We start from the raw sequence: 14,280 nt of genomic DNA, 5'->3' as shown, positions 1-14,280 counted from the left end.
TTTGACCCTGAGAAGTTGTTTGAGGGCCACAGCTGTATGAGACTGTGACCAGGTGGCAGGAAAGGCATGGTGTGCTTCCTACAGAGCAGCCTCTGGAGTCCTTGCGACCCACTTCCCACACCTGTGGGCCCCTCCTCCTTTCTGGCCCAAAGCAGGGATCCTGAACAGGCATGGTGGGGCAGAGAGGGAGCAGGGGAAGGAAAAGCAGCAGCAGGCCCTCCAGATGGCCCACAGCATGGAGGCAGGTCGCTCCTTCAGGACCCTGCCACACCCACTGACAGAGCTGCCACCAGGTCAGCACAGGGGATCCTTCACACACAAGGTCCTTTCCTAAAGGGAATCCTTTGGACTTCAAACATTCAGCGTGCTACCCAGGTCAGCAGTCGGACCAGAGTCGGATCAGTCCACTCCTCAACGCGGACTCAAGTTTTTGAGGCAGGAAACCTCAGTGTCCACAGTTAGCCATGGAAATCTCCAGCAGGGAGCACTTGGGCAGTGGATGGGGAAGCTGAACAGGAGGATCTTTCTTCCCCAAGCTGTTTGGACTGTGCCACAGCCAAGGTGCCCGACAGCACAGGCCACCACTCACATCCCTGCCTGGGGCAGGAGCCATGAGAGGGAGAGCTGCTCAGTGCTCAGCCTCCTCCTGACCCGTGGCCCCCTTGGGGTCCCCTGGATTGGAGCTCCTGGGGAAGCACCACTCTGGGGGGCCCTGTCCCTCCCCCAGCCCTGCCCCTGGAGCCTCTCCAACTTCCAAGAGATTTGCCACATCTTGAGGAGCCAGGAGCCAACAGATGTGGCTCGGACTTGGCGTCCTGGTTCTCTCTGTCCTTTGCCCAAGAGTCACCAAAAAAAGGTATGGTCTCACAGCAGGCACAGCATCTTGTTTCTTTTAAAAAATAAATATTTATAAACTTAGGGAGGAAGATTCAAAGAATCAGAGTCTCTTTCCCTCCAAAAGCACAAATGTCCCACGTGAGTCAAACCAAGGTAAGTCCACCAACCCGTGAATGAAGCGCCACCCCCAGGAGCTCTGCCTTGAGGGGTAGGGAAGCTGATCTCTGGCTCTGGGCCCCTTAGTCCCCCTTGGTGATCAGGTCCTCGATGTAGGCATCCAGCTCGTCGTCTGTGTTAATGTCTATGTCCTGGAACAGAGTAGGGCAGGGTCAGCCGGGGGCCATGGGGTGGTGGACCCGCCTCCCCACCCTCCTCGCAGCCCATGAGGCCTGAGCTCAAGTCCCTTCCTCTCTCGTCTCCACCCTGGCTGTCAGGCCCACCCCATCTTGACCATCTGCTCCCCCCAGCCCCATCCTCTGTGCACAGATGACGCCCAGATTTCTTGCTCCTGCCCTGCCTCTGCCCCAGATTCCCACTTGCCTCAGATGTGCTTCAGGCCTCCCAGGCTCACTACACCCAACAGCTCTACAGCACCACCCACCCCATGTTGCTCCAAGTCTCAGTACAGGTCACCACCTCCCCTCTACCCAGGGGCTCAGACAAATCAAAACAATCACCCTATTTCCTCCCCTTGCCTCAGGTATTAACAGATCTGCCCTCTTCTCTTCCTCCTCAGTCACTATCCAAGGTTCACGCCAGAATCTCTCACTCAGACAACTGTGGGAACCTCCTCACTGGAGTCCCGGATTCTAACTTCCACCCCCTCCGGGCCCTCCTACAACCAACCAGAGTAAATGTCTTAGATTGAAAATGTTTAGATGGTACCACACCCCTCCAGTGACTTCCAACCCTATACAGGCCCCACCTCTTCTATCTCCCTGCCTTGGGCCTTGGGCCCAGCTCTTCCCTCTGCCCAGAACTCCCACATCCCACTCCCGTGTGACTGGGTCTGCTCTCAGCTCAAATACCTCCACAGGCCACCCCTGAACACCCTAGTAAAGTGGCCTCCCTGCTTTCTGTCTCTTTTGTGTTTTCTTCAAGGCATGTCCCACCAGTCTCCTCCACCTGTTGGGCTCTGAGCACAGGAACCCTATCTTGCCTGTCTGGTTTACCAGGGGTCCACAGGACAGGCACAGAGAAAACTCTCAGTGTCTACTGCCTGGACGAAAGACAGACTCTACAGGGCACACCCGCTTCTGGGCTACCCCATCCCATCTAGGCATCATCTGGAAAATCAAGAAGGTCTTTCTCTTTTATGGCTTGGAGGGTTCTCAAACCAGGTTGTACATCAGAATGTCTAAACAAGGGCAAAAGTATGATACTGTGGGTCTAGCTGGGATGAGGCCCAGGCAGCCGCACCACGTCCAGCCCTCCTGGTCGGGATGCTGTGCAGCTAGGGCTGGAACCGCAGATTCCTGTGAGTGAGGAGAAGGGAGCAAGAGGTGCCCAGGCCCACCTCCCTGAGACACCACGTGGTCCAGCTGCAATGAGAGGGCTGCCTGGCTCACCTCCTGCACCTTTTGCAGGAGTGCCACGATGTTGGTCCTCAGCTTCTGCAGCTTCTCCTCTGTCTCACGGAGCTTCCTCTCGGAGGTGCGCAGGCTCTCCTCGGAGGCCTTGGCCCGGGAGTCGGCACGGCTCTGGTAGGAATGGCACAGATTCTGGAGCCCCACTTCATACTGCTTGAAGTACTCTTTCTGTTGGGAGGGGAGCCGGAGGGTAAGGCGCACGAGGTCACAAGGGTTCCCAGGGCCCTTCTAGATGGGCACTGGTGTCCCCAACTGGCTCAGCGCAAGGAAGCTGGGTCTGAAGGGATGTCAGACACAGGAGTAACGATCTCCTCGCTCCAGAGAAGAAAGGCCTTGATGCCCACCTCATGACATCATGAGGATGAAGACGAGCGCTCGTGTGTGAAGCACTCAGCGGAGTGCTCTGGCAGACAGCCACCGCGAGTCACATGATTCTGCTCACCATCCCAGGTGGCCCAAGAGGGACAAGATGGCCACCCCCCAGATCAGTCATACCTTTCTGACTTTACAACAGCCCTCCCAGCAACCCGCTTCCAAGTCACACCAACAACGTGAAGACCAAAAGTTCTCTTCCGCAAGTATTTACCAAGAACCTCCAAGAGCAGACACCTCGGTCTGTGCAGTATGTTTACACAGCATCAGAGCTTTTCCTCATCTTCCCTGAGTGCATGACACTTCCCGGGGGTGGGGCAGTAATGTTAACTAGACATAAGGGTTTTCAAACTTTTAGAAGGTAGCAAGATATTTGTTTCAAATTAAGGTTACAACGTAAATCTCAACGTAAAAACAATTTAGTTAATATCTCTTTGTTTATATTTTCAAAGCTCAAAGTTATGAGATTATGATTTACTCAGAAATCACCAATGAGAATGATGAGGCCATTCTGATGGCCTGGCCGACCACTGCAGCCTCACCACTTCTAGCATTTACTTACTTCTGTGAAGATGTATGAGCTACCCAGCAGTGAATGGCTCCTCCTGGCTGCTGTTTTTTAAGTGTTAGAACAATCTATTTACAATCTAGAATATTATCCTAGTAAACCACGGTTGCAAGAGAAACTTTAACTTATGCACAAAATATAATTACCACACAAAATAAATGTTCAAGCAGGCTCCAAAAGTATTAAAATGAAAAACACATCTTGAGCCCAACTATGATTCATACTTGTTTTTACATTTTTTTCATGTTTAGGTCATTATAGATTCACATGCAGTTGTTACTTTTTAAAGATACACATATTTGAATCTAATAGTTGCAGGACCCCTAAGGGCTTTATGGAATTCCTGGTCCACCAGGATGGCAAAAAGGACAGTCATTTACAAACTGTCAAGGACACAATGAACAATAGACTCAGCTGTGTCCCTAATTTAAAAAAAAATTAAAGCCAGAGTTATTTTAGGCATTACATTTAGGAGGCTATTAGGCTGATGCATTAGTGGTTCACCTCCTTCTACAAGCATAAGCTAACCGACTATTTTAGGCTCGGTCCTGCTGCCTGTGCTCTGGTCTGAGCAGTCAGGCCCCCTGCAGAGACCCCACTGCACCCAGGCTTTGCTCTGAATTTGGCAACAACTTTAAGGCGAGAGCAACAAACCTGACGAAGGACGCCAGGCTGGCCCAGCTGGCCCTTCAGCCATTTGCTCCTGGACTGAAGGCCTGCAGCCCAAGCAAGGACGCGAACCCAGGCCCACAGCTTCCTGTGAAGCCGCCTCGCAGCCTCCCCAGCAAGCAGCACCCTCGTCTCACAGGGAAGCAAGGCCCTGTCCTCAGTAGTAGTTCAAATCTGGGCTCTATCACAACACACTGCTCACGTCTCTGAGCCAGAGTTTCTTCAACTCCTAACCTTGTTTCCTTTTCTTAAAGCTCACCCCTCTCTGGCAAACTTTATCAAGCACGCAGCTGCCACCCAGGGCTGCCGTCAAACACACCGATCCTGCAGATTCAGTTCTAGCTGTCCTCTCTAGAAACGCCTCCTGGAAAACTTAAGCTGCTCCTACCACAGAAACATCCTCTTGACGTACACGATTCCCAGGTCCCCACTCTGGCCCTGGCCTTCCCACCCCGCCCCTCCCAAGGGCCAGTCTCCAGTGTCCTGCCCAGTGGACATCACCAGAAACGTAGTGCCAGTATCTCCGGCCCAAGACAACTGAGTCACAGCTCATTTTCCTTACCCTACCCTCTGTTTTCTCTCCCAATTAACAGCTCGGTCACCAACCTCCAATTCCCACAGGCCTGTGAGCCAGGGAAGCGTGTGGCCTCTACCTCCTCCCCCATCACCTGCCTTCAGTCAATGAAGGACCTGACATGACGCCTTCATCCACTGGTCCACGCCCACCACCCCTGGCTCTGCTTCTCACTCCCTCAGCCCTGACTGCTTACAGGCAGACCAGGCTCCCTGTCCCCTCCACCCATCCTGCCAGGAACCAGTTACCCTCGTAGGGGCAGGGTCAGCTGACCACTTACTGCCTATGGGCCCAATCAGCACAGACACATCCCTTCCTCTATATGCTGTTTGTGACGCAGAGCTGAACAGCTGCCCCAAAGACCTTACAGCCCCGTAAGCCTGAAAATACTTGCTAACTGGCCCTCTACAGGGAAAGTCTGTTGGCCCCTGCCCTAGACATGGTTCAGATCCACAATTCCATCCGCTCAAACCTTCTGCTGGGCCTCCATGTCACACAAAGTTAAGCCACTGTGCCTAAGACTGGGCGCTCCAGAGGCATCACATCTGGCTCTGAGGCCCCTTCTCCCTAAGCGCTCACCAGACAGACAGCTGCCTGCCTCGGGCCCCGACCTGCCCTTTCATCCCAGGGCCTTTGCTCACAAAAGTCCCTCTGCCTCAAACACCTTCCATCACTCAAACACTTGCTAAAATCCATGTTTTCTTCAGACTGGGTTGCCCTCCCGCACTTCCCCATGCTGCCAACCCCCCCCCCCCCCACATCGACAGTCCTTACAGCTCTCAGTCTAGTGTCCAAACATCTGCTGAAAATTCAGTCTTTACATGCTCTCCTTTGCTGCTCCAGCACTGAGGCACCACGTCCGCATTTGCTGGGCTCATCTCCACACACCACCTCCCTCTGAGAGTGAAGTTTTAGGCACTTTGAGCCTAAGCTCTTCACTGTTTCCTGCCTCAGTCACACCGGGCCTGCCGTCCTTCAGGGAGGATTCCGCCCTGGCACCTCACAGCTGTATACCAGTCATCCAGCTAAGATGCTTCTTTCTCCACAATGTGAGGGCTTCCTTTCCCTTCCCTCAGTGGAAGAAAGGGAGGCTGGCAGAGTGGGGAAGGGGGCACAGCTGAGCACTGGCAATCCCACTAAGCACCAGAGTCAGAAATCAAAGGTCTGGCCAGACTCACCAGAGGAAAAGATATTAGCTCATCTGAATTCATAGCACTCAACTCCTTCTTAGAGATGGGGAAACTTGGAGGCAGGAAGTACCGCAAACAATTCCTAAATAAGAAAGAAGGTGGGGTCAGGAAGTCAGAATTGCATGGGGTTGCGCAGAGAGCCGCCGCTGGCCCGGAGCAGGATGACAACGCACCGAAGGATCTGGACGAGCAGGTCGATGGTCTCATGGTTGGTGCTCGGGGCAGTGGTGTCGGGCTCGATGCGAATGCAGTCAGAAGTGGAGGGCTCCGCCATGGCTACAGCCTGCTGGGCCACCGCCGCCTCCTCCTCCTCCCCACCCTCCTGCTGTGTGTCCGGGCTCTGATACTCGGGGGATGGGGGCTTCATCAACCGCACGTCCTCGCTGCCTTTCTCCACCCTAGGGAGGAGGACACAGCGTTTGTGTCACCTGCCCCTGCCCTAGCCACTGCTGTCAACCCAGCCTCACGGAAGGGGCGTTACCAGCGGTCTCGTGGAGTTGTGTCCGTGGGCACGTAGTCGAATTTCACCTTCCACCGCACCACGTTCTTGCCCACCTCCACAGCTGTGACACGGCCTGTGTACCACTCCCTGTTCACACGCACCTCCACGTGCAGCCCTTTATCTGCAGGTGTGGACAGGACTGAAGTCAGAAACACAGATTAGAGCCCCCCCACCCAGCCAGGGCCACCTCAAGAAAGGTCATCCCAGGTTCACAGGGACAAGAACCCCTAGGAGCTTGACCCGCAATGCCAGGGCCATGGAGCCCAGCCACCCTGGTCTCCCTCCCTGCCTGTCAGGAGGGGGCCACAGAGCAGCAGGATGATTGACTGCCAGAGGTGAACACCAAGGAACTAATGCTAAAGATAAACACGAGGATGGGCCATCCTCAGAATTCTTCTTGGAATTAGAGAGCCCAGAGCCAGGAAAGCCTCCGTGAGCCTTCGGGATAAGGTGCTGCTGGCCGAGGGGCCCCACATCCCCCACAAGCTGCGGGTACCTCCCTGAACTCACCTTTCTGAGCACTCTTGAGATCAGCAGGGTCCTCCTCACCAGCACTGTCTGACAGCTGCAAGAATGGGGTCTGTCAGAGGCCTTGCCTGCAACCCTGGGAGCAGCCTATCTGCCCAGGGTCAGAAGCCACCACCTCACCCCTCGTGTGGCCTCACTGGGAGCCTCTCTCTAAACCACTAACTATGCTTCTGCCTCCACAAACCCCGACAAACGAGAGAGCAGGCAAGAGGCTGAGTGTCAGACACATGGAAGCAGATCTGTGTCAGTGACCTCAGACCTGTGATTACAGCCCTAAGCCATCCTCACTCAGATCCTGCCTGGCACCATGTTTCTAGTCAGCTGTGTGACCGAGTCCTTCAGAGATGAACTGGGCTTCTGGAAGCCTCCCGTCACAGGTCGCGAGAGGTGTTCTGAGAACCTCACTTCACCACCTACCTCATTCACGTCCTTCTTCTCCTCCTTCACAGCAAACTTGCCCCGCTTGGACCTCTCCTTCCTCCTCTCAGCCTCTTCCTCGGCTTCGTCCTCATCAGAGACCCCGAGACTCCGCTTCCGACCAGGAGTGGCCTACAGCAAGAGGAGAGGGGACGTGAGGGGCCCTGTCAGCCCTTGAGGTGCCGGAAGATCCCTAAAGGAGTGGTTCATAGTGGGGTTGTGTGTCAGTCCCTGCCAGGGCTCAGCTCCTGACAATACTAGGTGCACAGCAACCCCCAGCCCACGTACCCATGAGGACTTCTGCTCAAAGCTTCACACGTGAGCCTCTCAGTTCACTCCCCACGGAGCCTGCCTGGCCAGCTGGGACCTCCCCAAGCTGCACCAGCCACTGTTGCAGCCCACCAAGGCTGTCACCAGATGCCAACCTCTGCCCATGACATGACAAGCAGTGGAGGGGACTCAAGTCTGTGGAGGACCGAAACTCGGAGGGAGCACCCAAACTCGGAGGGAGCACCCAAGAACTCCCTGAGAGGGAACCAACAAGCTCAGTCCCTCCAGGGCTCCCAACTGGGTCCCTTTAGCGATCAGACTCGTCCTCCACAGGGGCAGCCAGGGAGCCTGCTCTCCACCGAGGCCCCCCAGTGCAGCCAGTGCTGCCCAACTCCACTCCCACACCACTGTGGGCGGGGCTGGAGGAGGAAGAGCGTCTCACCGGAGAGAGTTTACTGGGTGGCTCTGGCTTCTTGACCACTGGAGTCTTGATGGCTCTGGGGGCAGGGGCCTCCCGAGGGCTCCTGGAGTTGGGCACCAGAGATGGGGACAGCGGCTGCACCAGAGGGGCAGGCCGGGGTGCAGTCTTGCCCGGAGTATTAGCAGGCTTTCGGGGTGCCTCAGGCGGCTGAAGCAGCCTGGAGGTGCTAGCCTCCTCCCGGGCTGCCAGGGCAGCAGGCTTTGGGGCGCTGCTGCTGACGGGAGCCTTGCGGGGCTGGCTGGATGGCCTGGGAGCCTGCAAGGAAGGGGGTCTGCTCGGGGCATTCTTGATCACGGCAGGTAAAGGAGGCGACCGAGGACGCTGCGGTCTACGTGCAGGTTCCTGGAAGAGGCCCAGAGAGAGTGAGAACACTGACCACAGCACAAGACACCTAAGGAAAAGCCTCTCCCCCAACCCCAGGCTTCACCTCCGTGGAAGGTCTGGTGGTCACTTCCAAGGGCAATTTCTTCAGGTCAGCTTGGGAGCGGATGGGTGTGGTTTTCTGCAGGGTAAACATGATGAGGAGGTTGTTTGCAAATCTTGGTACTTTCAAGCAAACTCTTTGGATCCCTACTCTGTCTGGGACAGCAGGCAAATAAGAAGGAAAACCTGGGCCACAGTCCCACTATTTCAAGCCTCCCTCTCTCACTGGGGAGACAAAAATACACAGACATTAAACCACTAAATTACAAGATTCTATGTGATTAATCCAGCAATTGAGAGACTGAGAAAAAGTGTCAATGGACTAAATTCCTATAAAATGAGACAAATAAGGTTGGAGAGCCCTGATGGACAAAGCCAGGAAAGACAGGTGGGATTCAGCAGATGGGGAGGCACGCACACAGCACTCGGGTCAACGAGAGCATCTTCCTGTACAGAAGCCAGAAAGGGAAAAGCCTTTGTAATAAGTATGATAAAGGGTTGATATGACACACATATATATGTATTTTTAAAAACCCTGACATATTGATCAAGGAAAAAATTAATGACAGAAATAAAAGAATAGTTATAAAAGAAATACATGAAAAACATGTTCATTTTAGAAATATGAAATGTAAATTCTAAGATGTATATCTTTGCCTACCAAATTTGTATAAACATTTAAAAATAACCATACTGCTGGTAAAAAAAAAAAAACAGGATATAATACATCTTCTAGAGGATAATTTGGAAACAGTTATTAAAAAAAAACCATAAAAATTTAAAACCCCTTTTATTCTTTCAAACTCACTTCTGGAAAATTATCCCCCAAAAATAATTATGCACAAAAAAATTTGTGTGCTTATGAGATATGACACAAATGTGTCATGATCTCTGTACTTCTAGTAAAAAATACATGTATTTATTATGTGTATACAGTAGTCATAAAAAGTTGAAAGGATATATAGTTAATGGTAGTTACCTCTAAGATATATTTATTTTCTGGAATTTTAAAACACTCTAAATGAACTGGGCCTCTTTGTCATATATAAACAAAATTGTTTCTTTAAAAGAAGAGTCAGCGTGCCTGGAGGCTGGCATTTCCGCTGTGGCAGCACTCATGGGTGAGGAGAGGGTGGAACTGAGCCTGAGGGAACGGGGGAGCCACTGAGGGTTCCTGCCCCCCTTGCCCCTGCCCACACACCTGCAGGGCCTCAAGCTTCTCCTGCTGCTGGCGAATTTTCTCTGTCAGTTGCTTCTGCTTCTCCTCCTGTGTCTTCATGTCCTTTCTGAATGTCCCCAGGGGCACCTTCTGCTTCTGTTCAGAAGCCTCACATCTGTAGAGAGAAAGTGCTAGAGAGCGAATGGTCCAGGTAGGGCGGGGTCCTTCCTCCTCAGCCAACCCAAGATCTCTCACCAGAGCAACCTCTTCAGAGTTTCCAAATGCACAGAATTAATACTCAAAGCAGGACACACTTCTGTTTTGATTTCCAGGCACTCATTATGTACAGCAAAACCGAGATGTAAGGATATGAGCATTGACCTCGAGAAGCACAGTGGAAGTGAAGAAAGCAAGGGGCTGGAAAGATGCCCACCAAGTCCCTGGTAGAGCAAGTGCTCACCGATCTTGCTCAGGATCTGGGTTCATGGAGCAAACCCAGGTGTCGGGGTACTCTTTTTCCACAGAATTCAGCTGGAAGGGGAGTGTCCGCCACTTCAGGCACAAATCTGTGATACAGAAAACACCCCCATGAAACGTTGGCCATGCCCACCACCAATAATCCCAATCAGGCTCCTCCCAGCCAGGCCCAAGGCAAAGATGCCCCGACCTTTCATGTGAAGACCCTCAGTCTGGCTCCAACTCTGCCTGCCTTACAGAACAGTCATTCTCCCCAGGGACAGTGATTTCAGCAAGGATGAAGACTTTGTATCACAGACTCTCAGCAGCCCCAACCCCTCTCCTGCTCCAGGAGGGTCCTGGCTCGGGCATCACTCACACCTCTACCAATGTGGTACAAACTGAGTGAGACCTGGCAGGTTAGATGACACCCTGCCTCATTCTGGAGGAGCAGGTGGATGCAGCACAGCCCTGAGACTGAGCTCCCAGGCTCATCACCAAACAGACTCATATCCTTAGTGGGACCGTTAAGTCCACGAATGTCAGTGCAGTCAGGAGGCCAGCACAGGGACTATGTCGGAAAGGAGTCAGGAAGAGGTTTCAAGCCCCAACTCACCACACTGGATGGTGGTTGGGATTTCCATAGCTCTCCGCCGTTTGTATCGCAGCTCACTGGATGGGGGCTGGTTCCAGTTGGCAGAGAGGTAACCAAACTCATCCCAGAACTTGATGATTCCCCGCTGGGCTGGAAGGCAAACACCCACACATCAGCTAGGAGCCAGCCCCCTCAGGCAGCGAGAGTCCCAAGGCTGGAGATGAAGAGGAAGGGCGTTACCAATGGCGATGTCCTTCCAGTACTGTGCCAGGTGCTCCCCCATCGCCCGCAGCAGGTGCCGGTACTCCTTGGCGTCAGCGAAGTCCTGCTTGTTGTGTGTAGGCTCCAGGACCAGGTAGGGCACATCAACCACCCCAACGACTCCGCCGCATGCCCTACAGAAGGAAGACAGGGCTCTGTCACCCCTCTGGCCACAACCCTCCCGCATTCCGTCTTGGGCTGGATGCTCTCCGTGGGCGGAACTCACATGCCCCCTTCCAGCTGTGGGCCCACTTTCTCATACATCTTGATCAGGCGGCTACAGTTGTAGATAAACATGCCATCCAGGTCCCGGTGTTCAATGTTGACCCCAAAAACAAAGTTCAGTTCCTTAGGTTCTTTAAGTGCTCTGAGAAGACAGAAGATAAATTCAACCAGATCAACCCAGTAACACACAAACACCATGGTGTTTAAGATGTGTTAAGCTTAAGCTTAAACTTGAGACACTTAAGTTTTGCGTTTGCATTCAGTGTGTAACCTGTCAGACTTGATAAGGATAAGCTCTGTGTGGTCACTTTAAGCTCCCTAATTAAAAGCACAAGACTTTGGCTTTTGGTACCAAAACGAGATGGATGGAAGTATCAATGGGATTCTGTGAAGCTGCTGCCAGTCTCTGCAAAGACCATCACATAGTGAGATAAACACAAGGTTTTCTGCGTAACTACTCCACCAGTGCGACAGTAATACATTTTAAAAAGGCAGAAATTACTAAGAACAATGAACAAGTATGTGAGAGAAGAAACCATCATGTGATAAAAATAAAAAAAAATAGTGGAAGGTGAAAAGCAGATGGATGAGCACTGGCCAAACTCATGGGAAGAAACCCGAAAGCCATGGCTATGGTGAGGGGCCAAGAGGCAACCAGGGATTCAGACCTAGAGCCTGGAGAGGCTCCAGGCACGGAGGGGCACAGAGGTCACGCAAGGAGCCAGGACACACGCCCAGACTGGATGAAAAGGAACACCTCAATCTACAGCACCAGTCCACATCTGTAACCAGGGGTACACAGTTAAGGGTAGATATCACCAGGTGGGAGAAGTATAAGGGAGTTTACAACTGTATTTCTTAAATGTTCTATAGTTTACAAGTTGTATGCAATAAGCATCTTATACATCCTTTAAATGGAAAGGGAAAAAAAGGAAAGAAAGAGGGAAAGGAGTGAGAAGGGAGAGAAGGGGTGGGAAGACAGAGGAAAGGGACGGAGGGAGGGAGGGAGAGCTGCCAGTGAGGAAGGTTCTGTGTTCAGCACACGGTGTTGGCTCTGCCCCCTCGTCCTGGCTCAGGAGGCACTGAGCTGGGGGAACCTCTCCTGGGGCATCTGACAAGCCCTTGGGATCACATTAGCAGCTTTCTCAAAGCCCTCTGTGTGTGACAGAACGTCTACCTCGCAGGTGGGGAGGGATTCCTCAAGCCCTTTAACTGTCAATAATCAGTACCAAAGCTACATAGTTTTAAAAGCCCCGAGGCCACTGCTGGGCACTCACCGCTGCTTGGCCTCCTTGATCCGCTTCTTGACATCGGCTTCCCTGCGCAGGGTAATGGCTGTGTTCTGCACCTGCCGCAGCATCACCTGGAAACGCACCCAGCACCGAGTGAGGCGTGCTCGGGCCACAGCAGGCAGTGCTGTAACGTCTAAGACATCTCGCTTTAAATCACACGGACGCAAAACCAGACCTGGAAATTACTTCTTTTCCACAGAAAAGGGTCCTCGCTAGGGACCAAGTCAAAAGCTCTACTTCACTTGACCGGATTCACCAGCATTAGGGAGGAAACACCCAAAACTGAAACAGCAGTCTGTACAGGGGGTGCATCACATGGGGAGGGGTGGAGAACTGCCCTGTGGCAAGGGACGCTCTTCACTTCAATTTCTCTCTGTAAACTGAGGATACTCCCAGTGTCCACCTCATGGGGTTGCTGGGGTGCTGAAGTGATCAGCCAAGCTTTCCCTACACAGTATGTTCGACGGTGATTATGGAAATGTCATATCCCATTTTTCAGAGTTAGAGCAAGGGGTTCCTGACTGGCCTGAGATTGGGCCAGGCCAGCACTGGGATGCTACCAGCAGCAATGCTCGGGGAGAGCCGGGGGTCTGCGGCCTCACCCTGGAGTCCCGCGTGAGGTCGCCGCCCAGGCGCACTTCTAAAGTCCGGGCTTTGCTCTCTGCCTCTCGCGCCTTCTCTTCAGCTGAAACCCAGAAGAAACCATGATAAGGAATTCAAAGGGCCAAACTCTTAGTCATCCCTGCTGGACCCCACAGTGCAGACCCCGCTAGACAAGACGTGTGTACACTGTCAGGGAAGGAATGGGAGAGCAGGGAGGGCAGCCTCCCTGCCTGGAAAGCCAAGGAGGCCCCAAGAAAAACGGACAAGCTTTTCAAACTTTACAAATGAATCAGAACAGGTCAAAAACTGCCCAAGGCAACCAGAGTCAAACCCTCAGCAAGAGCTTATCCTTGTCCTCAGCCAACTACTCCCCCTTCAAGCAGCCAAGAAGCTTGGTCAGCATGAGAAACCTTGAGATTTTTGCCTTGGAGTCAAAAGAACCAATTTCACAAGCATTTGTGCCAGAGGACAGCGTGGGATTCTTCACTCCAGGCAGGCAAGTCAAGGAGTTGATGTTGCTTTTTTAGATAAGTGCCTATAAATGGCTGAGGAAGAGGCAGCCTGGGCAGAAAAACTGCTGAGGGGACTGGAACGTGGCAGGAGGGGTACAAGAGGAACTGGGCCAGGGCCCAGGACAGCCTATCCTTGGGTGATGGACAGAGATTTTGCCTGGATCCTGCTTTCGTCACAAGCAACGTCCCCCCGGACAACCCCTGCCGACCCCGCCTGCCCACAGGGTCATTACCAATCCGCGCCACATGCTCAGCTTTCTTCACCTCCTGCTCCGCGCGGGTCTTGAACCGGCTGGACGTGTACTTGTACATCCTGAAGTGGGGCAGGGGTAGGGGAAGCAATCTGAGGGCCCACACAGCAGGGGGGCCGGGCAGCAACTGTCCTGCACCCTCCTGAGTCCCTTGCCTCCTGCCCCATCTCTGATAAGCAGCCACGCCACTCACCAGGCATGTCGCTAATTCCGCAGGAGAAGCCAACCTCAGCAATCAGCCAGGGCCTCTGCTTTCCTGAGCAACCTCTAAAGACCAAGGCCAGGCCGGGCACCCTCTAAGTCACAGGCGGCACACTCACTGAGCCTCCCCAGCTTGTCAGCCACCCTCGTCCCTCCCTCAGGACCCAGAAGGGTGTCCACTGTAAGTCGCAAGCCGAAGAAAGGCCTAAACTCAGTTGGCATCATCAGAGCCTCTCATCAGCCGACACTCCCAATGATGCCCAAAAGATGGATGGACAGGCCCCACCCTCCGCCCCAGGGAAATA

The 14,280-nt window shown here is 53.2% G+C and overlaps 1 protein-coding gene across 3 annotated transcripts in view; it reads right to left on the bottom strand.

The window, feature by feature from the left end:
• Positions 1 to 864: 864 nt before the first annotated feature.
• The window catches only part of MORC2 (MORC family CW-type zinc finger 2), a 36,646-nt gene continuing 23,230 nt past the window's right edge, over positions 865 to 14,280 (bottom strand). Inside the window, exons 10-26 of one of the 3 annotated variants that reach the window (XM_014560255.2) lie at positions 13,757 to 13,836; positions 13,011 to 13,093; positions 12,394 to 12,479; positions 11,118 to 11,258; positions 10,871 to 11,025; positions 10,652 to 10,780; positions 10,040 to 10,145; positions 9,622 to 9,754; positions 8,425 to 8,499; positions 7,959 to 8,339; positions 7,247 to 7,378; positions 6,812 to 6,866; positions 6,281 to 6,422; positions 5,973 to 6,197; positions 5,788 to 5,881; positions 2,354 to 2,594; positions 865 to 1,145 (exon numbers count right to left, since the gene is read on the bottom strand). In XM_014560255.2, the coding sequence (XP_014415741.1) occupies positions 1,132 to 1,145; positions 2,354 to 2,594; positions 5,788 to 5,881; positions 5,973 to 6,197; positions 6,281 to 6,422; positions 6,812 to 6,866; positions 7,247 to 7,378; positions 7,959 to 8,339; positions 8,425 to 8,499; positions 9,622 to 9,754; positions 10,040 to 10,145; positions 10,652 to 10,780; positions 10,871 to 11,025; positions 11,118 to 11,258; positions 12,394 to 12,479; positions 13,011 to 13,093; positions 13,757 to 13,836 (2,272 nt within the window). In that variant the 3' untranslated portion in view covers positions 865 to 1,131. The remainder of the gene's footprint in view (positions 1,146 to 2,353; positions 2,595 to 5,787; positions 5,882 to 5,972; positions 6,198 to 6,280; positions 6,423 to 6,811; positions 6,867 to 7,246; positions 7,379 to 7,958; positions 8,340 to 8,424; positions 8,500 to 9,621; positions 9,755 to 10,039; positions 10,146 to 10,651; positions 10,781 to 10,870; positions 11,026 to 11,117; positions 11,259 to 12,393; positions 12,480 to 13,010; positions 13,094 to 13,756; positions 13,837 to 14,280) is intronic. The other 2 variants (XM_014560256.2, XM_006185894.3) reach the window with 2 other exon arrangements.

This window comes from Camelus ferus, chromosome 32 (genome assembly GCF_009834535.1).
Source record: "Camelus ferus isolate YT-003-E chromosome 32, BCGSAC_Cfer_1.0, whole genome shotgun sequence".
Lineage (NCBI taxonomy): Eukaryota > Metazoa > Chordata > Mammalia > Artiodactyla > Camelidae > Camelus > Camelus ferus.
This window is presented reverse-complemented; position numbering and strand designations above follow the sequence as displayed.